The 23262-nt window shown below is 32.4% G+C and overlaps 1 protein-coding gene across 1 annotated transcript; it reads left to right on the forward strand.

The window, feature by feature from the left end:
- Window positions 1–19821: 19821 nt before the first annotated feature.
- LOC129947228 (uncharacterized) lies at window positions 19822–22377 on the forward strand. Its single transcript, XM_056057717.1, has 4 exons — window positions 19822–20529; window positions 20628–20762; window positions 20822–21399; window positions 21621–22377. The coding sequence occupies exons 1-4, from the start codon at window positions 19822–19824 to the stop codon at window positions 22375–22377; spliced, it is 2178 nt and encodes a 725-aa protein (XP_055913692.1).
- The last annotated feature ends 885 nt before the right edge of the window (window positions 22378–23262 follow it).

The raw sequence follows: 23262 nt of genomic DNA on the forward strand, positions 1-23262 counted from the left end.
AAGAAAAAATCTTGCATTGTTGATATTCTTTAGAATCTATCTACAAAAATGCTCCTACTTTGGAGAAAAAAGTAGATTACATCAAATGTTACTTCTATTAAATTAATTAGTTCGAAATAGGTTTGTATAAATGTATTTTTAATATAAAAAGATGATCTCTCAATCTAATAAAAAAATGTTATAGTATTTCCATAGCCTTTTTTCATAACTTATACTTAATTATACGTTTTCATATTTCTACATCTATTTTGCTCGCACTCAATTTTTACAAAATTGTACCAAACCAAAACTACCTCACTTTCTATTTTATATATCATTAAGGGGAAAGAAGAGGCATCAAAAAGAGTTCGATGTGAACTCCGTCCTGTTTTAAAACTTCTTTCCTGTTATACCTAAAAATGTTTTATATCGCTTAAATGCACAATTGTACAGACACATAAACCAGGCCTGACACTAAATTAATATTTTATCAGTTTTAAACCCCAGTTCTGTCAAAAGTTTAATAGTTTAAAGATGCTTGCATATGTACATATATTTCTGTGACACTTTTGATTTTCTATAACATTTTTTTGAAAAAAACATTTGGAACATTTTTTGTAATACAAATTTATTCTATTTATAACATTCGTTTATTCTTAAGATATAAGAGTTGAAAATGTATTTGTAACAAAGTTTATTACTATTTTTTAAAGTTTTCGTAAAACTGCCAATTGGATTTTTCTAAAAATTATATTATGTGTCAAATCCTAGTTTAAAAAATTTGTTTGGATTTATTATAACTTTTTATTCGTAAAATATTTGAGGTGACAAACATTTGTTTAGTTCCTTGATTTACAAAAACTCTGTTGCTGATATTTTAACTTATTTGGTATGACGTAGCAGTGTATAATATAAAATTCAATTGAAGTCGTCAACCTTTTTTTTAAATTGTTGTCGTAAAATACCACCCACTTGAACTGAAAGTTTACTTAGCACAACTACATATACCAACATTTATTTGAAGTCGATATTCCTGCTGGTTGTTAAAATAAAGACGAAAAAAGGTATCTCGATTTTAAGTACACACGCACACACAGGCATTTGTCTAAGATATATTGATTTTGATTTTAAAAAGGCCTTAAAACTATGAGCGACATCAAAGTTACCAATTCGACAGATCTGACCATTAAAATAGCTTCCTATGTGAACTTAACAATAAGAAATAAACCTTAATATAATACTCACTCGCCGAATTCACTAAAAGACAAATTAATATCTAGTAATAGTCAAGTAAAGATTTAAATAATTAAAACAAATACATGTCTAAAACATAATAACCGAACCTCAAATATTACCTTACACATTTTGCTTAAACTTTTTGAAGCCCCAACAAAGAATTTGTATAACATACTGAAGTTGAAACTTCTAATCTACAATCTAAAATCTCATCCTGACACTGTCAAAAAAAATCAACATGTTATTACAGAATTATGAGCTGTTACCTTTTTAAAAGCTAATTAGCTTTTCGGGATAATTGAGAAACTTAGTCCTTGCCAACAATACAGGTCATATAAGCTCAGAAGTCAGCAACCACAACGGAGTTACATGTTAATGATACGAACTTCTGTATTTGGCATTTTGCAACTCATATTATTTAGTGTATTATACACAAAGTTATCTGTTACATATTTTGAATTTGGTTGTTCTCAGTTGTTTTCAAATTTTAAAATCGTTGTATAATTATTATCAGCTTTTGAATTATATTTCAACACAAATCTTTGTTACGTATGCTTGCATACATTTACATTATGTTTCAGAGTATGAAGTATGTACGTTAACAATAGAAATTCAATTCCAGCTGTCACAAATTACAGTATTGTGAATAATACTCTGAAAAAGTTAGACAAAATTGAGTCTAGGCGGTTCATTATTCTTATCTTCTCGACGACCAAATGGTTGGACATGGACAATTAAACGGTGGTCTCTCCAAGAAGGTGGTAAATGATGTATTACACCCTGCGGACCCCTGTTAAAAACAGTAATAGGAAGATCAGATAACCAATATGGGGGTTGTTTTCAACAACGTACGCACTCCGGAGGAGTTAGAGAAACAGAATGGAATAATATCGTGATTCCTCATAAGACATTTTTGTATTGTACTGATTAATAAAAGTCAAGAGTACGATAACGGATTTTTTTAAAACAGTTAAAAACAAGCATTTTTTACTCCCGTTGGTGGGTGCAAAATAGGGTGCATGCAAATTTTCTTTTGCATTTAAATAAACTGGATACTATGACTACGTAAATACTCAAGCAGGAAAAAAATATTTTTTTTTGGTAACTTTCAATTTACTCAAGAACTAAAATAAAAATTAATTTTGGTAACGCAACAGTCCGTTGAGAACAAGGGCCTAGTGACTTATAACTCTCAACCATTCCTGTGTGCGAGTACTGTTGTCAGGGATGGAGAATACCTGCAGTTTTAAGCCGAATCCGAACGGCTGACTTGAGAAAGCACTTTTCAGACATGAATTACTTTTGGAGAATTTGTCAATTCCTCGCAAGAGGCAGCACCCGTGAAAAAAACTCTAGATGGAATAGGCAGGGGTCGAACCCAAGACCTCTGACATAACAGTCCAACGCACTAATCATCATGCCACGGGTACTACTTCTCAAGAACTATATCACATAAAATCATCCATCACTTTTGAGTTTAAGAATGCAATTAATTCTAAAAAAATAGTAGTAGATAATCTTAAAGTTTTAAAAAATTACACTTTAAAACCTTTTTTATAACTTTTTTTCTCCCAAATTTTGAGTTTAAGACATTTTTTTTAAACTATGCATAGTTTTGTCTTGCTTTAAAAACAATCTAATAGACAAAAGTGTTGGCTTTAAAAAAAAAAGTAGTAAGAAGTTGCAAGTTTTATCAATATTCCTTAATATTTTTTTTTCTATTTAACATACATATTTTTTAAATTGAACCTACAGCCTAAACGTGGGAAGATAGGCCCCCCTCCCATATAAAAATAAAAGGTTTGTTTTTAACCGTTTTATACAAATCCATATTTTTTATAAGATGGAATTAGATTTCTTTAATTTTTAAAAAGAAATGTAGGTCCAAAATCTATGTTTCAAACTTTTAGTAATGTTTTTTCTAGGTTTTCAGTTGTTGTAGAAATAAATATAAAATCGATTTTTCTAAAAATCTTACCACATGTAAGAATGTTATTCTCTGTTTCATGAAATTATTTTGGATATTAACTCATTTTTGTTCGCAAAATATAAAACGTTAATTGAATTTTGTTTCCAAAAATTTACTTATTTGGTATCACAATATATAATATACAATTTTATTCAAGTCGATAGCCTTAATGGTTCGTGAGATATTTTGGGTTAGCCAAAGTTTGCACTAAAACAGCTTTGGTTGTCGCTTAAATAAAATTGTCTTGCTTTTTTAAGAAAGATAGAATGGGTGTGCTGATGTGTTACATGTATTGAAAATCAAAAAGAAGCTGGGATGCGACCCACCCTAATAACTTCCCACTACGACTATCGATTTACCTTGCTTAGAAGGTTTGTAGGTTTTCGTGTTTTGTTAAAAAAGTTTTCAGTTGAATTGTTTTAAGAAAATTTTGTTTCTTACATAAACAAATGAAAATGATATGAATGTATTTAATTTAGAGTCGATATCTTCTATTATTCACAAGATATCGAGAACTGTACCTCACTTTTTACCATTTTGTCTTACTATTGTTTGTAGATTAAAATTTTAATGAAACTGATTGTTAGATTTTAATAACAAAAATGTATACTGAATGTTAAAAAATGTTAATTTAATCTTACAATAGAATCAGTTTGAAGCCATAACCTCAAATTTTTGAGAAGATATTTGAGTAGAAAATCAATTTTTACCGACTCTTATTAACGTTTTGTTCAGGTTTTTATTTTTTGTAAAAAAAAGTAGTGGTTCGATTTTTTGTTCAACATTTTAGCAGATGTCAAAACGTTATTCTTTATTGCATAAATGTTTTGGAGATAAAATCAAGTGTCGAGGTGACACTCATTTTTTTCAGTTTTTTTTTTTAATTTATGACAAAAACCGTTAATTTAAATTTGTTTCCAAAAATGTACTTGTTTGGTACCTATCAAGTAACAAAAATAGAATATATTATTTAATTCAAGTCTCTAGGGTTATTGGTTTGTGAGATATTTTGTGTTAACCAAAATGCTTACCACCCACTAAATTTTCTTGAGAGTCCTTTCTGCATCTTTCTGCATTATTATCTCTATAACAAAATTCTATTGAAATTCGATACCTTTACTGGTTCTTGAGCTACAGAAAACGAAAAAAAACTTCGCGAACGTACGGACGGACGTACGCACATACGCACTTTTATGTAGACTCTGACTCTAGGGACCTTGAAACGTCGAGAAATGTCAAAATTTTCAATTTGACAAATCGGACCCATTACAATAACTTGCTCTGAAAAGTTAATAACTTAATTTTATTACAGCTTATAAATTTTAGGTTTAAAGACACTTCGTGGGTACCGGTAGCATGATATTTAGTGCGTTGGACTGTCATGCTAGAGGTCGATTCCTGCCTGTATTCAATATCCCAATACTCTAATATTCTATACTCTGACTATATTATAAAAATTGAAAATGAATTGAAACAGACCCCAAACAACTTCTGGGATTACGTGAAAAGTAAAATAAAAACTGACTGTTACCCAAACTCTATGTCTTTTAATAACACAATAAGTCAAGACTCCCAAATAATTTCAAATATGTTTGCTAATTTCTTCAAAGATGACTCCTTCGAAGATCGTAAGCAAGTAGATTGCGTATTCACAGATTTCAGTAAAGCCTTTGACAAATTGTGTCACAAGACTTTAGTCCATAAACTTAAGGCCTTAGGTTTTAACGACAAATTCTTGACGTGGATCTCGTCTTATCTTAAGAACAAAAGTTATAGCGTTATATTCAGAAATGAACTCTCCGACCAATTTTGCGTCAATTCTGGTGTTCCACAGGGTAGCCATTTAGGTCCTTTATTATTTATCTTATATATAAATGACATAACATCCGTTATAAAAAACTCCTCCGTTTTAATATACGCTGATGACATTCAAATGTTCAAACCTGTTAGTTCAATTAATGATTGCTCACAGCTTCAAGAAGATCTTTATAGTTTTAGGGAACGGTGCAATACAAACCGGCTTTTATTGAATATTGAAAAAAGTAAAACTATGTCTTTTACACGCAAAAAAACAGATTATAACTATTTATTGGATTCTTCCTCCCTTTGTAAGCTTTCTGTTTTCTCTGATTTAGGTGTTATTCTTGACAGTAAATTAACGTTCTGTGACCATTATAACTTTATAGTTCAAAAAAGCTGACAAGATTCTAGGTTTTATTAAACGTTTTTCTCGTGACTTTCGTGACCCCTACGTCTTAAAACTTCTTTCTGTATCTTTTGTCAGGCCAATCCTTTAATACGGCTGTGTTATATGGGAACCATACTATTTGATTTCAGTCTTCAAAAAATTTAATAATTTAATTTCATCTGTTAATGACAATGTTAAAAGATTTTTTAATATGTTATAGTATTTATTTATTTCTATTTTAATTAAAATTTTAAATTAAAAATTATGTAAATAGCTATTAGTTTATATTAATAACGTTAGATAATTAACGGATTGAATAAATAATAAACTGTAGGTCTTCTCCATCCCTGCAATTACTCGAACACAGGAATGGTTGAGAGTTGTAAGTCACTAGGCCCTAGTTCTCTACTGACTGTTGTGCCACCTAATTTATTTTATTTATTTAGACACTTCGTGGCTTAATAAATGTATTTTTTCGAATCAACTATGTCTCAAACAAATAAGCATCTTAATGGAAATGAAGGGCACATACATAGGTATTTAACCATCATGTATTGTATAAACTAGGTCAATAGTTCTTCCATCGTTTTATTTTGTCAAACATGTTTACCAAACAATCAAATGAAAAAACCACACGGCGATATTGAAAACTCATCACATAACGTTACAGTTATTTCGCGATACTCAGCATGTGTTAACATTAAATAACCTATTTTAACAGTTATTTGGAGTTGTAATTGGTATGTTTTTTTTACTAACAGAAGAGTCGGAGTGTATGTATGTATCTCAAAAAAATGACAACAAAAATGTTACAATTCTCTTAAAACACAAAAAACGAATTGTTCGAACTTCGAAGAACATGCGCATTTTCATTTAAAAACACGTGCTTTGCTTTGCCATTCAATTATGTTCCAGCCATATATTGGCGCGTAGTCTTTAGAAATGATACTTTCCAAAAAACTGAAGAAAGAATGATAAAAGCCCATAGATCTCTTGAAGTTATTTCGAAGATACCTTCGTTTCTTTTCTCAGAGTGCGTGTGCTTCGTTCGTTATCGCAGGATTTTCTATTGGTTTTCTAAGAGCTCACGCACGGGTTTTTTCTTAGAAAATTATTCTTTTTTCTTTCATTGCTAATCGATGTAAAGTGCTTTTTTGGTAGATATCTTTCGTGAAGAAAAGGAAAGAGCACAACCTTCAATACGGAGGAGGTGCCTAAGTAATCTTTTATATAATATACTTAAGTTGGTAGGTGTGGGAGGAGATAAAAGATTTATAGATATAATCTATTTTTAACAAAACTTAATTTATTTATCATTGCAGTAAAGATATTTAATGATATACTCGTACAATGTGTCACATAGCCATAGTTTAAATGAAGAATTTTGGTTGTTGCAATTTAACTATCCGACTAAAAATGACAATGTAGAATAGAGAGTGCCTATACTCCTAGCTGCAACATGAAAGTTGTATTAACAATACATTCCAATCCAGATGATAAGGTATCATAAATGTGTAGCAGATAGAAAATTTTTCTCAGTGACATTTTGTATGTATCAACTCGTATAGTTATTTTGATTAGCTCTGGAAATCAGTTGACCTTGTTAATCTTCCCGTAGGTACTACAAATTTTAAAAATGCATTTTTTCACAATTAGATTTATCATATTTTAAATCGTAGTGATTTTGAACGTCTTTGGAAATCATTTGACCTTTTAACCTTTTCATGTTACAAATTTCAACAAAATTGACTCAATAATTTGTTTTTATTTGTAAAAATTGCTATCTTCAATGAACCCAAAATTCTTCAATTAGAAAATAACATTCAGATCGAAGAAAATAACTATGAGGTGGAGACTTAAAAATCAAAAGCTATAATTCACTATTTGAACAGTCCCGGCATAACACGGGTGGACTGAAAAAATGCTGTAGCAGAAAAGAACACAGTTATGATATAAGATTTTGAACTTATTTGTCATAAAAATACCAAACTTTTACCTTGAATTAAATTTGAAAATAGGTATTGTTAAACTACTCAACTACTGTTATTATTTTCATGCAATTTTCGTAACTTCAGAGGTGTAGGTTACATACAGACTTAGTAAGGACTTCTTTGTGATTTGACATTAAAAAACATTGCACTACATCAATTAACTGCAATCATTTATTAAATTGCTTTTATTGTGATTGCTTTATTTTTATAAGAAATCCATCAATTAATTTGAAAGATTACCGAAAACCCAGAAATGCAACTAATTCAACAAATTTCAACGAATACAAGTGCATACTTTTGAAAGTAGGGGAATGCAATGAATCTAAACGAGTACGAAAAAATTAAGTATATGATTTAAAACATTGAAGTCTGCTGCAGAATTTAAATACTTAAATAAATTTTGAGCCATAGATAGATATATTCAATCGGAATTTCATTCTCATCACAGATGCGAATAATAAGTACCAGGTAAAAATAAGGAGAATATGGACCGTTTTAGGGATTTTGTATCTCTTATAGAAAATTGGCACGAGCAACTTGACAGCAACATTTGATAACGGTGAGCTCAACTACAATCATTTTTGACATGAATAATTTAATTTAGAATATGTTTAGAAGTTCATTGTATGTATTGCCATTGTTTTCAATATTTGTTTTTGCTTAAATCAATTTTTCGGCCCATATCTCTTTAATGCTTCTGCCAAAGTAACAATTCCTTTTGGTTGCTGGAAATATGCTTGATCATGCATTATTACTTGAATTTTGTATGTCACATTTCCAATTATTAAAAGAAATTGTCCATGCAATGTTTACTAATGAACTAAAAATTATTAAATTATTGTTTAATCCATCCCAACGCTTGTTCAGTATTGAGCCCTATTTATTAATAAATATTATAAACATAAGCAATTACTGGTGTCTCAGCAGGGTACTTCTTTTTGGTTAATTTTTCCATTTTTAACTGTACATATGAAAAACTATATATCAGGCAATAAAAATAGTATTAAATTTCACTTATTTAGCTCTGGGGTGAAATCGGCTAAAGTTATAGTTGACTATCATTTTTTTTATACTCAAATTGACTATCATTTTCATTCTGTCTGTGTGAAATGATTCAACTCAATTCAATTCGATTAAACAATTTCAAATTCAAATTGTCAAAATTCGTTGTTGCCTTGGTGAAATTTTAAATTGATTCTTATAAAATATCTAAATAAAAGTTTCAAATTGGCTGTATTTGAATAAAATTCTTACTTTCCTTGTTTTTTTTGGAATATCGTAGGCCTTGTCGATCAAGCGAATGCGTTTTTTTTTAAACGAAACATAGCTAACTAAGAAAATTGTATAGTCGTTTGTGTAAGCGTCTGGTATAGCTCTATTCGGAATAAACATATTTGTTTAAAAATCACTATCACATTTTTTTCTGACAGCTTTTTAGGAATCAATTTGACTATCACCTTACGTAGATCAAATTAGATCATTTTGATTGTTGATAAATGAAAATCACCTTAGCCGATTCCACCCCTGATAACTATGATATGAAGTCTAACTAACTTGAAACATAAGTTAATAAGGTTTATTTTGTTTGAAAAGGTAAAATTACTGAATGAATTAATAAAAACCAAATCTTAAATAAAATTATATAAAAAGCCTTCAACTTTGATATGTTTATTATATTATAAAATTCAAATATTTCTATTTCTTTATGAATAATTCAAACTCATTAATAAGGATAAGTTGATAATTGCGTACCTACATAAAAGCAACTTCTGCGTGATTATTGTTCCTATTCTATAATAATTATAATATCTGTAGAAATTCTAAGAAATTCAATGATCCATTTACATTAAAAAGCCTTTACTATTCTTACGTTAAATTTATATTAAAATATTGTTGTATTATACGGAATTTATTTCATACGCCTCACTTCATTACAAATTAAAAAAAATGAAAAAACGTTTTTCAAGATACTTGTTTTATATGTTAAATTGGAACATCGTAAGATACCCGTTGGGTGTTGTTAAGTTTGCAAGGCCTAGAAATTCATCGTTAATGATTTAATTGAGCATATAACAAGATGCTTAAAAAAGGCTAACTAACTGTTTAATTTTAATATTATGTTTTCGAATCTCAATTACTGTATTTTTTATTTTGAGGTTTGGAGTGGTTTTTTTTTGTAATTTGCTATTATTATCTATTTATTATTTATATTTTACTCTCGTTGTGATTTGGTTTGTTACGATATCCTATTGTATCTATTTAAGTAGCCTGTAAAAGAATTGTGCTCTATTTGATTAAACACATGCATGTATATGTATGTAGTTAAATTTTAAACTCACAATATCATTTATAGTGAGCAGATTTTGTATTTTTGTAATGGATCTACTAAATGAAATTTATTTTCTTACCTAAACTAATGATTTTTTCAAATTACGAGCAATTTTTTCTCTTTGTATAGGACTTATTTTCTTGTAACAGTAACTAAATAATATCAAAACTAATATTTTTCACTTGACTGATTCTACGACCTTACATAATTTGTGTCTGAAAATCAACCCTTATATTGACCAATAGCATTTTTCTGTTCATAGCAGAGCTTTTAATTAAATTTTTACAGAGCTTTCACATTCAATTTTTTTTTTTCGAAAAGTTGAATTGCTCATTTCGAATACCCCTTTGCAGATATTTCGAATATTCGAAAGAAAGGAGAAATACTCACCTCAGTATAAGCACACAGGACAATACGTATTCCTTTCTGCTATGTTAAGTTATTGCTTGAAATAATTGGTTGATAATATTCACTCTCTATGTTTACATTATTCAATTTATTCTGTATGATACAATTAATTGGATCTTGTAAATGACAAAACAAAATAATACAACTAAAACTTGAATTTAAGAAAATATGTTTTTGCGAGTAAACTATATAGGTTATATATGTAGCCTATTTATTTCAAGGCACAACTTTGATAAAAAAAGAAATAGAAAAAGCCACAAAGTATGAATATTTCTTAAATGGATGAAATTAGACAGGGAATGAATTGAAATTAGTTGTATGCTAAGAATAACTGAATAAGAAAGCCCAAGACAGTGACTTTTTATTTAACAGAAAACAAATACGACAATCAAGATCCTCTTGATTTGTTTTCGTGGTTTGAAAACCAGTTTATCAGTTTTAACACATACTATTTCATAACATTTTCTTTCCTTAACTATTTTTTGATATCCGCTTTTTATTTTATTACAAATATATATGTAAATTTATAATTAAAGTGATTGTGAACTTAGTAAATCTACGGGGCAACTTATGTCATTTCAATCATGGTTTTCACACCTTATCTACATATATGACCTGTTTTAGGAAAACAACTTTATCAATAAAAATAATAAAACAAATTAATAAATACTGTCGAATCTTCTCTTCCCAAGCGTTAACCGTCTTGGTCGTAGGGGTCATGACCTCTTTTTGTTTGCTTTTTCGTATGAATTCCCTTCAATTCAAAACTAATCGTATTGCGTTAATGGATATGACTCCCATTATATTTTGAATTATTTATTTTTTGTATATGTAAACATAATTTGTATTTTATTTCCTTAACCTTTGTTGCTAAAAGTACTACTTTTGACTGAATATTGGACCAAACACATAATATGAATCAAATATTCAGCCCAGGGGGGGGGGGTCATATGAGCCAAAAAGCTTATACAGTTAAGTTGTTCAAGTAAAGATTTCATTTAAAGATTTATTAGTAATTTAACGACATTTACCAAAAAGTGGTTTGCTGTCAAAAACAACTCAAATTTTGATTTTCCCTCAATTTAGAACTTGAAAAACTTTAGTCATGCTTTAAATTATATTCATAAAAATTGTTTCTAAGAAAAGGAGCAAATATTCAGGTTCTTAAGAAGAAACCTTGAATAAGAGATCATGAATTTTACATTAAGTAGCCTTTAAATTCAACAACAAACAACATTTTTTTACGAAATTTAAAATGTTTATATATTTATAAGCTCATTTAGTGCTTATACCAAAAATATTTTTAAGACAAAATTTAAAATGAATTTCGAAAAAAATAGGTTAATCTAGATTTGTTGACAAATAACATGGCATTTTAATTATTGCGAAGAACTTATTTTGGAGGTATGTACATTTTTAAATCTTGAAATATAGGCAATATTTTTAAACAGACTTTTTGGAAGAAATTATCAAGTTCTTGCGACCCAATCGTGCATTTCATTTCTTTCAAAATTGGTTTTCTGTTGAATACAAAAGATCTTAAAAATTAAATAAATCTACTTTTGAAGATTCAAACATAAATTTCAAAAACACAAATGTCCCAAAAAATCAAGTGACACTTTTGTTAAACTAATGGCTAAGTGAAAAAACATAATAAACGTTTTATATCTATTGATATAAAAGCTTTGAAACGTGTAATTTGTGGGTACTACAAAACTTTTCTTCCCAACTTATTTGTTTACTTACCTTACTTTGTTTTAATCTAATTTTTTTAGAGAAATTATGTACTTATGCAGCTATTTCCTTGAATTCAAGAATAAAATCTTTTTGTCTCTACAATTTTTAAGTTTTGTTGACGCCTTTATAAGATCCATATACGAGTAAGCAGATTGATAACGATAGTATTAAGAGACTCCCGGAAATTAAGTTCGAAAAAACTACGTCAAAAAAAGCCCCACATTTTTGCATTCAGATCCTCTCTCATTTTCTGGATTTTTAAATTTTTGCAGCGTACTTCGCATTAATAGAAATGAAAACAAGAAAAACGTGTTTTGTTTTTGGAATAAGGCAACGTTTCAAAACAATTTCCTCTAAGCTATTGTATTTTAGCTTTTAAATAAGGCATATTTAGACAACTTTTCGAATCTTGGAATGCTTTCATATGAGTGTTCTAAATAATTTGATAGCTAGAGTTGTCATTTTAACAATTATTAAATTTTGTTAGCATCCTTTACAAAACATTAGAGAACATTTTTAAGCAGTGAGTAAAAACTCATCTGCTGAAAAGTCTGGATCCGCCGTTGGTTACATTGGTTAAGCTTACTTATGCTTTCAGCCAGAGTTACAGGGTTAAGCTTACTTATGCTTTCAGCAAGGAAGGAAAGACTTTTTCATTGCACTGCCTTCTTATAACTAACTTAATTTAACAAATATGTACTTATTGTACTAAAGCTTGGATTGGGTGATTAACAGTGGATACACAGCTGATAACACCCAAACGTAATCAGCATAGTACTCTCAATAAATCTTCTGTTCACATTATGTTATATATAATATAACTCTTCCCCCCATGTATGAACTTAGGAATGAAGTTCATTTAAGTATATTTGTAGATGTGTGTATTGTAAATTATGTGGATACATATACATTCTAAATATTAAATAAACATTTATTTTATTTACAAACATTTGTTAGCATCATAATTTTTTAATTAATTTAATTATGTATAATTAAAATTAATTACATTATGGACTTAAAATTAAAGCAAGAAACATGATTTTTAATTAATAATAATTAATATAAATGATAGTTTATGGTTTTACAATAACATGGTTACATAATTTCGTTAAAATAAATTAAAAAAATAGTAATCCAATGATTGAATCTTGTTTACTGGGTTAAATTTCATAGTTTTTTCTGTTTACATATACAAATTATGTCATTTTACATACTTTTTTTAAATTTTTATTTTTTTTTTGTGAACCTTTCTCTTATTTGTTTCCTCTGTAATTTTATTATTTTGAGTGACAATGTGGTCATTGAATCTTGGTGCCAATTTACTACGTCGATCATCTTTTTCAAATATTTTTTCATTAGAGTCATAACTAGGAGGATCTTTACGTGACTGAATGAGTTTACTTATATAGCTTTCTTTACGGTTTAGACTTTGATCATGGATTATTTTAAATAACTGCTCGTAATTCTTTTTATGTTGGTCTAGATATTCTTGCTCTGCACTAAAATTTGGTTTAGATGGAAATAGTTGCCTTGTGTGTATATGTCCCGAAAGAAGCTCAAAAGGTGATAAGTTCGTTATGGAATGTATGGAATTGTTGTATGTTAATACAGCATCGTCAACGACTTCCTCAATAGTCGTATCTTTCTTTTAAGCCCTAATAATGCGAACAAGTTCGGTCAAGATTGAATAAAAACGTTCAACTGGAGAATTACCAGTTGAAGTTTTTGCGCAAGTATTCTGGAAGTCAATATCATAGAGTTCTAGGAATTCTCTGAATAAAGCACATACAAATTGACTTCAGATACTACCTTTTTAGGAATACCGTGGTGTAAAAAATAATGTCGGAGGCACTTGATTAGATTGATGCTTGTTCTTGCGTTTAATGCGTAAGCACTCAATGTGGATTACTTCGAGTGGTTTAGATGGAGTTTCGGTAATCTTAAACTTTAGTTTTTCTCGATTACGATCATATTTGTAACTTTGACAAATATCGCAGCTGTTTATAACTTTAGAAATAACATGTTTCAAATTAAGAAAATAAATATCCCTTTTTAGATGCAATAAGCACTCCGTCACATGCCTCTATGATTAGAGCTTTGGTGGTAGTTTCTTATTATTTTTTCTTGTTCATCCCTTTCTGCAATGTCCTTGAGAAAAATTGTAGATCTAACCAACTTTGTACAAGATCGATGGAAGAATTTCGTAAAAACAGCTTGAACTACCGAAATGGTATCATCATCTGTTGAAATGGGGGTCTGTCTTTTTATATTGAGGTAATCTGTTAAAATTGAGGTTACAACAGTTTTATTTGCTGGATTATGATGCTCGATAATGTATCTCTTTTTCCTTTTGAATACAATTTGAAATTTGGAAGATATTTCAGATTTTGAAGGGTTCTGACGGATACTAATTTGGTGTGAAAACTCATTAATCGCACGTTCGGACATTGGAATACCGGTATCCAAATTTTCCTGCGCTGAGTGTATAGTTGATGCATTTGAGGAAGCATCTATATTATTTTGCATCGACATAGTTTCTAAATTTTCAAAATCGTTTTATTAGCATTAATCTCAATACGTGACAGTGCATCGGCATTAGAGTATTGTGAACCCTTTTTATACACTACCTCGTAATCGTATTCTTCGAGACGCAATCTCCACCGAATAAGTTTTGAACAAGGGTCTTTAACTGAAAAAAGCAAGGTCAGAGGTTTATGGTCAGTAACTACCTTAAATTTTCTCCCATACACATAGGGCCGAAAGTACTTTAGGGCCCAAACGATACCCGAAAGTTGTATTTTTTTTGCTTTTTGATAGCGTCCGACTTACATAACAATCAGAACCCAAAGGTCCTAAAGAAAACACTGCACCTAAGGCAACTTTACTAGCGTCTGTAGTAATGATGAAAGGTTTTTGGAAGTCTGGATATTGTAGGATTGGATCGTTACAAAGAAAATTTTGCAGTGTTCAAAACAACTTATAAACTTAGAGCCTGTACAAATTTTATTTCCTTTTCGGAGGCATTCTGTTAAAGGTTTTGCCAAATTATCAAAATCCCTAATGAATTTTCTATAATAGCCCAGGAAGCCAAGACAAAATTTTATTTGTTTTTGGGTGGTCGGAAGCGGAAACTTTCGGACTGCACTTATCTGCACAAAGATCTTAAAAGTATTTTCAGATTTAAAACCACACGTCAAAAATTATTTTTTTTGTTGATTAAGTTATAACTCCAACTAATTGTTAAAGTTTTCGCTACCTATAAAGCTCAAATCTATATAATGTATACAAATAAAAAGCCGGTGCAAATTTTTAGCAAACTATCAATTGAGAACTGCATTTGGAAGATAAGAAAGATGCCTTTTTTTACTGAAAAATATATGTCTGCTATAATTGATTTGAGTTTGCGAATAATAACACTGAATCCACATATCACTCATCACATCCGGAAACGTTTCAAGCATTGCGATAAATTGAAATTTAAGTCGATATACTTTCAATCTCAATCTTTTTTTAAAAAAAAAACAAGTTTAGAAATAAAAAGTTAAAAGTGAAACATTTATTTCGTAACTTTTTTTCTCAAAATTTCATTTGAATAGCATTTTTTATTGAAAGAGTTAATAGCTTAAGTAACAAGGGTATACTATTTATAAACTCATTTTGATGTCTACGGAACTATAAGATATAATTTACAACAAACGGATAGTGCTTTGGGTTGTAGAGATCAAAAATCAAGGAAAATTCAAGGAAAACTGAACCACTTTGTCGATTTTTGTGAAAGTTTCAGATTTAAAAAACTTTTTTTTGTATAAATAAAATGAACTGTTTTTCTTTCGTAAATTACATTTTGTAGCAAACTAAAACAGATAAGGTTAATAAGATATATAAACACAGCTTACAAAAAATTTAATTTTGAAAATAATTTATTGACATATTAGGTACGTTACATATGCTCAAAGCTAGATATTATAATGAATTATTATTTTGGTGTCTACGGAAGCACATTGCTCATTACATTAGTTTTTACGCGAGGAATGACCAACCAGCTCAAAAACTGTATACATCTCCGTCTATGTTTTATACTTATCCCACACTCTATAAATATATTACGCGGTCGCCCAAGTTTGACCGCATTCAAAGAAGTCGAAGCCGATACAAGCAGAGTGCCTTTTAGTGAACATCGTATTTATTCCTTAATATTTTGAGGCAAGAAGGACTTTAGTCAAAAAATGGTCAGACAGACTCAATTAACCTAAAGATTAAATTAATATGATACTTAGAAGTTGTTCCAGACTTAGTTGTTAATATTAAACTACAGAGACAAAACAAATTTCGTTAAACCAAATCAAAAGCCTAAAATGCAAGTTTTTTGACTTAAGACTTTATTACCTAACGCCTAAGATTTAATGATTCCGACTATTTTTGGACAAGTTATCTTTTATTATGCCCGTAAACCCAAAAAAAAGTATAAGAAATAGTTTTGTAAGTATGAGCTAATTTACCAGCAAGTTACATAGAATAACCTTTTGGTCAACTTTCAATTATAGAGCACATAAGAAATAAAATTGTCCCTGCTTATAAAAGCCTTTTTATACCGTCCACAACACCTACCTAAGCGCCTTAGGGTTGTGCTATGTTACACATCACATCCTTTACTCATTCCTTCTTTAAATAGGTTATCTATTTGTTTATTAGCCTTTTTGTACACAAGAAAACAAAGTTAAAATGTTAAGTGTCATTTACCATCGTTGCATTATTAAAATGTCTTTCCTGTAATTAAATAGTTTAGTTGATGGGGCGAGACATTGTCTAAATAGTGCTAGTTAATTAGGCTTTGTGCTTTTGTTGACTTTAAATGGGCTTAATTGATGTTTGTTTAAACCCCGGTATGCTTCATAGAATTTTCTGTCCTTTGGCGATGTTCCTTACAATACCGATCTAATGACCTACAAGCTGCTATCTGTATTGGTAATCTGAAAATCCTTTATATGACTTTGACGGTACTCTTATGTGTCGTACGTATGGAGGTTGATGCACAAGGCCGTATCTAGGCTGGGGATTAGAGTGATATGATCCGCCTCCGAATTTGTTTGCAAACACGAAAAATTTCATTTTAAATATAAAAATTTGAAAAATAACGATAAATAAAAAATGGTAATCATTTTTGAAAAATAACCTACCGAACCTATAGGTGCTATATCACCTTTTTCCATACATTTTAATCTTGTCAATTCAATAAAGAATGGCAAATGACATCATAGAAAGTTTAAAAAATGGAACTCTAGTTTATTTTTTAAGATTATAAATCGCTTCCAGGGCGACACAATATTCAGTGGCTACGACTTTGATTCATACTAAGCAATTCTCGATCCAAACTATAAAAAGAAGACTTTTGTATTAAAAAGCCAATCGATATTATTCTTTCGATTTTACGCAACCTGTTAGTAGACTAGCCAAGTCATTTAATTTACGTTATCCAATTAAAAAGCCAGCAAATATCAAAATGTGTCAGATTAAATTGGTCGTGCGCTATTCCCTGAAATCAGAAAACGTATTTCAATTCAATTCAATTATTTTGCCCTCTGGTTGGCATTTCCATACGTGGGCCAGGGCATGGGCTGTGTAGGTTGTATACGTTTATATGATAACATCAATGTGACCTGAGGGGGAGACTTTGGCCAAAAATGATACCCTACAACAACACAGACAATAGCAGAATCCTGAACAATAATCCTGTCTGCTTTTGTCGACTAATTTAATTATATCCCGTTGATGAAAAGGAAAAAATCAACAAAAAAAAACAGAAAACCTGGCCTTTGTTTTGCCGAGTTCATGCGGCGCTAGACAGGAAGTGTTTTTGGTAAGGTTCTGGTGACGATGCCATAGAGTGGTTATTGGTAATTACAATCATGATTATGCTAATCAGGAAATGAATGAAAGCTATAATAATCCTCAAACAACAGAATAATAGTTATATTATTGTCATTTAATAGCTTGCATGTTGATATTTCCTTTCACGTAAATAATTGCCATTTAAAATTGAATCGGTGGGTTTTCAATATTTGTAGGTATGTGGGATCATAGCACTTGTATGTAGGTAAATAATAACACTAATTGAGTGTGAGGTTTTGGGGCTTAGAGGTCTCTCATGAATTGTTGATAGGTATGTAGATTAAGTAAATTAAAATAATTTTGTTTTGACTTCACAAAAAGTTGTTTAGGATAGAACTACATTCAATTGATAACCTTAGTGCCGTAAATAAATATGATATGATAAATATGAAATTTCCCAAAGTTTTTTCTGCTATTTAAGTTTTGAATTATAGAAAGGATTGTTGGATGTAACTTAATAAAGGATTAGGAACACGAAGAGAACTCCAAAAAACCCTGACTGAAATTCTGTTTTTAGACTGAGCTGCAGATTATATCTCCTTAATAATTAAATTTAAGGTTTTTAATAACATAAACAAATTCATAAGAGAAAACCGTTTTTAATTCTTTTGCGTTACATGTTCTTCTGTATCGATTCCTCGACAATTGGCCGGTAACCGACATTTTCTTAGTATGGTACAGATGAAACATGAAAATTTTGTTGCAATTAAGTACTATGCTTCATTTGAAAGCCAGTTGTAAAGTATGACGGCTCTCGCCCTTGGAGTTAAATCAAGGATCTGGTCCTTCAGGTTGATGGTCGTGCGTCTTTCCAGACTACATAAAGAAAACCCACTTGCGAAGCACAACGCAAACGAATAAAGGACAATTAACTTCATACATGAACGTAGAATGTTAGGTCCCTTAATAGACCACGTGCAGTCGAAGAATTAACGGAGGCCCTGGACTTCTATAAAGCAGACATCACCGCCATCTAGGAATGAAAAACTGCGATAGGGAACACTTCTTTGGTGAAATAATCGGGAAAAACAGCCTACTGGATAACACTTCCGATAATGGATTCAGTCTAATCGATTTTTTGCGGGACGAAACATCTTGGTAGCCAGTTCGCGTTTCCACACTTTAACATCTACAAAAGAGCTTGGAGCTTTCCAGATCAATCTACCGTCAACCAGATTGACTATATTACGATCGACGCCAGACAGGCTACCAGCATCATGGATGTCCGAACTTTCCGAGGAGCTAACATCGACTCGGACCACTATCTCTTTTTTTATTCAAGGTAGCACTTCGGGTTTCTAGATCCAAGGGAAAACAGGCATATGCTGGGAGAAAATACAACGTATAAAGGCTACAAGAGATGAATCGAGAAGCAGTAACTATATTGCCAAGATGAAATCAAAGGAGACGCATCTGATATGCTGGGTTTTAAGCAGCCACCAACAAGAAACTCCTGGTTTGATGACGACAGTCGGCAGGAAAAAGCAGCCAAACAACAGGCACGGAAACTGACGCTGGAAGGACGAGAGCTGTTCACAAGCTCTATAAGCAGAAGAGGCGAAAGGAACACTGACTTCTCAGAAGGAAAAAGATAGAGGATGAGACATCATAGTGGATCCGCAGTCAGTGCTTAGAATATAGAACGACCACTTCTGCAGACTGCATAACACCGACGATGAACCGAATTTCGCTATTAGGCAGGATAATCCATTCAACGCAACGTACAGGAAAGAGTCAAAAAAGCTACTGTAGATCTATTTTCTTGCTATTGGTAATAAATGTGGCTTTGTGTCGGAAGACATTGGCAACACCTACAACTACAATACAATATTATATTATTTCTATGTACATAGGTATATAAGTCACACCATATTAACAGCATATTTTGTCAGTTATGAAATGCCAATAAATACAATAGTTTCTGATGAGCAAGATGATTCTTGTCAAGCAGTTAACCAGAATAACACATGGTGGCAGCGGTGCTTTTTTTTGTTTTAATCGCAACTAAAATCTTTTCTTTTTTGTTCGACTTCTACTTTAATTAATTTTTTTGCTCTATCCCTGTCTGTAGAGAAGAAGAAAAAATTTATTGATAATGCTATCCACAGCAGGAGTAGCATCACCAGCTATTCCAACTTTTGGACAATTTCAGGTACAGTGCCCCGAGTCCTTTACATTTTCTACGCCTTTGGAGTGGCCAAAATGGAGAAGACGCTTTGAAAGATTTATGCGGGCATCTGGGTTAAGCGGCAAAACAGATGAAGAACAAGTCAACACCTTCATATACATCATGGGAAGCCAGGCAGAAGACATTCTACTTTCCTTTGGATTAACCGATGGTGACTCGAAGAAGTTTTTATTGGTTATGGAGAAGTTTGACAATTATTTTGTTATCCGCCGTAATGTCATTTATGAACGCGCCATGTTCAATTCAAGGAAACAAGAAGAAGGTGAGCCGGTGGACACATTTATCACTTCGCTTTACGCATTGGCCGAACACTGCAATTTCGGTGCACTACATGATGAACTAATACGTGACCGCATTGTAGTTGGAGTAAGAGACCACAAACTATCTGAAAAATTGCAGATGGACAATGCTCTAACGCTCGAGAAAGCCGTTCAACATGCGAGACAAAGCGAAGCCGTCAAGCGGCAGCTGCGTGACCTTGCGGGAGACAGTCAGGGAAAAGCTGTCGATTTTGTCGCATCAACATCTAAATCAAGCTACGATCGACATCAAAAACAAGTTCCAGTGACAGTAAACGTCAAGATATTCGTGCATGGCGATGTAGGTGGTGCGCAGGTAAGACCAGACACAAGAAGAATGACTGTCCAGCTAAAGGTGAAACCTGTAACAACTGCAACAAACAAGGTCATTTCGCCCGTGCTTGTCTCGCAAAGAAAACAGTTAAGCAAGTTATAGCCGAACCAGACAACAATGCGGCAAACTTTCTCGGAGCTGTGTCAGCCAATGTAACATTCAACGATGCCAAAAATCGCAGCAAAAGATGGTCAGCTGAGGTAGCTGTGAATGAAGTAATCATCACGTGGAAGTTGGATCCTGGAGCTGACGTTACAACAATTCCATTTGACAGTTCTACACTCCAGGTAAGGATCTGATAGCAGCAGATGCACTTAGCCGCCAGCCTTTGCATGTGAAAGATAGCGAAAACAAGCTTGAAGAAGAAATTTTCGCACACGTAAACCTGGTGATCGCGCACATTCCTGCATCTGATTTGAAAATAGAAGAAATCTGGACCGAACAGCAGCGCGATTTAACTCTTAGCAAAATCGCCTCCTATACATTGAATGGGTGGCCAGAAAAAAACAAACTACCCAATATTTTGCAACCGTACTTTGCAGTTAGAGACGAAATTGCCAACGAGAACGGTTTGCTTATGCGTGGCTGCCGTCTCATCATACCTGCATCGATGCGACAAGACATTCTCGGAAGACTTCATGCTGGCCATCAAGGAATAACAAAGTGTCGAGCAAGAGCTCGTGAATCTGTCTGGTGGCCAGGCCTTTCTACAGACATTGCTGAGATGATCAACAGATGCAGTGTTTGCATCCAAGAAACAAAAGGAGTTAGAGAAAAATTAATGCCATCGGACTTTCCAACACGTCCATGGCAAAAGGTAGCTATGGATCTTTTCAAATGCCAAAGGCGCTGGTACTTGATCATTTCTGATTTCTTTTCTAGATTTTTCGAGGTAGCGTTACTCGAAAGATTGACGGCTGGTGTGGTCATTAACCATTGCAAATCGATCTTTGCACGCTTTGGTGTACCCGAACTGGTGAGAAGTGACAACGGAACCCATAATTTGAACCAGTTCACACCTCAGAGTTCTCCAAATTTGCAAGGGATTATGGATTTCATCATGTCACATCCAGTCCCCACTTTCCACAAAGCAACGGATTCATAGAGGCTGCAGTAAAAATTGCCAAACTACAGCTCAAGAAAAACGCCGATCCATACAAAGCCTTGTTGGAATATCGTGCAAGCCCTTTATCCAACGGCTACAGCCCAGCAGAACTTTTGATGGGCCGCCGCATCAGATCAACACTACCTATGGTGCCAAAACGCTACGAGTCAAAAGCAGTCGATTACAATGACTTAAAAAGAAAGGAGGATGATAGAATAGAAAAACAAACACTAAACTTTAACAACAGACATCGTGCCGTGCAGAAACATGATCTTATTCCCGGAGAATTTGTTTGGGTACGAGATAAACGAGTGTGGGCTACAGTTCGTGAGAAGACCAAGCACCCTCGTTCTTACATCATCGAAACTCCGACAGGAAAACTACGTCGTAACAGCTTTCATCTAACTCGAGCTCACCGAGCAGGAGAGATAATCGATGAAACAGAAAATGATATTCCAGACATCACAACTCCAATGAAATTGCCATCAGCTTCATCGCCAGAGAAGACATCATCGCCGATCACATCAACGCAATTCTCAACACCCTCTTCGTCACCTTCACAATCATCAGTACCATCGTACGCGTCAGCATCGTCAACTCAATCGCCATTATCGTCAGCATCGATTCCTTCGTCTTCTGGGCCTACAAGTAGAAGTACCGATAACCAAGGCTACCTGACTCGATACGGCCGGCTAGTGAAACCTGTCGATCGTTATCAATACTGAAAAAGGGGGATGTGTCGGAAGACATTGGCAACACCTACAACTACAATACAATATTATATTATTTCTATGTACATAGGTATATAAGTCACACCATATTAACAGCATATTCTGTCAGTTATGAAATGCCAATAAATACAATAGTTTCTGATGAGCAAGATGATTCTTGTCAAGCAGTTAACCAGAATAACACAGGCTTAAAACCCAGAATCACGCATTGGCTATACACATCGGTAATCAGACCGATTTTAACGTACGGTGTGGCAGTATGGTGGACTGCTTTAGAGAGAGCTATAAACCAGTACAAATTAAAAAAAGTCCAACGTTTATCGACAACATCTGCGGCACTGGACACCTCACTTTACCAAACGCCTCTTGACACATAAAGCGAACAAATAGCTGCAAGCTCTGCTCTTCGCCTCAAAGCTTCGTCGCAGTAGACTAATAACAACATGGGCCACTGCGTAATTCTTAGGTATTTAGAATCATTCCAAAGCACACTGACTACACCATCCCCCAACTGCAATTCGACAGAAACTTCCAGATTTCTATACCTTCCAGATCTTTCTTGTAGGAAAGGGCATTCCTAGAAGACGAGTCAATCCAATTTCATACAGATTGTTTAAAAACAAAAGAAGGGGCTTGTGGAAATTGAGTCACTTATTTCAGGTGAAACTTTTGGTGATAAAAGAAATTTTGTCCTGGCTTAAAGAAAACGTGATATCAACATCTGATATCCGTATTTTTTCAGATAGTCAGGCTGCTATCAAATCACTGGACTCTGTCTCTACAAACTTTATAATAGTCCATAACTGTCGATCAACTCTATTGGAGATGGCACAACAGTTTAATATTCACCTTTGCTGGGTGACGGGCCATAGAGACATT

Source organism: Eupeodes corollae, chromosome 1 (genome assembly GCF_945859685.1).
Source record: "Eupeodes corollae chromosome 1, idEupCoro1.1, whole genome shotgun sequence".
NCBI lineage: Eukaryota > Metazoa > Arthropoda > Insecta > Diptera > Syrphidae > Eupeodes > Eupeodes corollae.

What these genes read in the sequence shown, in the direction of transcription:
- LOC129947228 (XM_056057717.1), top strand. Translation starts at nt 19,822, where the DNA reads ATGCTATCCACAGCAGGAGTAGCATCACCAGCTATTCCAACTTTTGGA. An exon ending in GCGATGTAGGTGGTGCGCAG is followed by an intron (nt 20,530 to 20,627) that starts GTAAGACCAGAC and finishes TGTCTCGCAAAG; the next exon opens with AAAACAGTTAAGCAAGTTAT. An exon ending in TTCAAATGCCAAAGGCGCTG is followed by an intron (nt 21,400 to 21,620) that starts GTACTTGATCAT and finishes TGTCACATCCAG; the next exon opens with TCCCCACTTTCCACAAAGCA.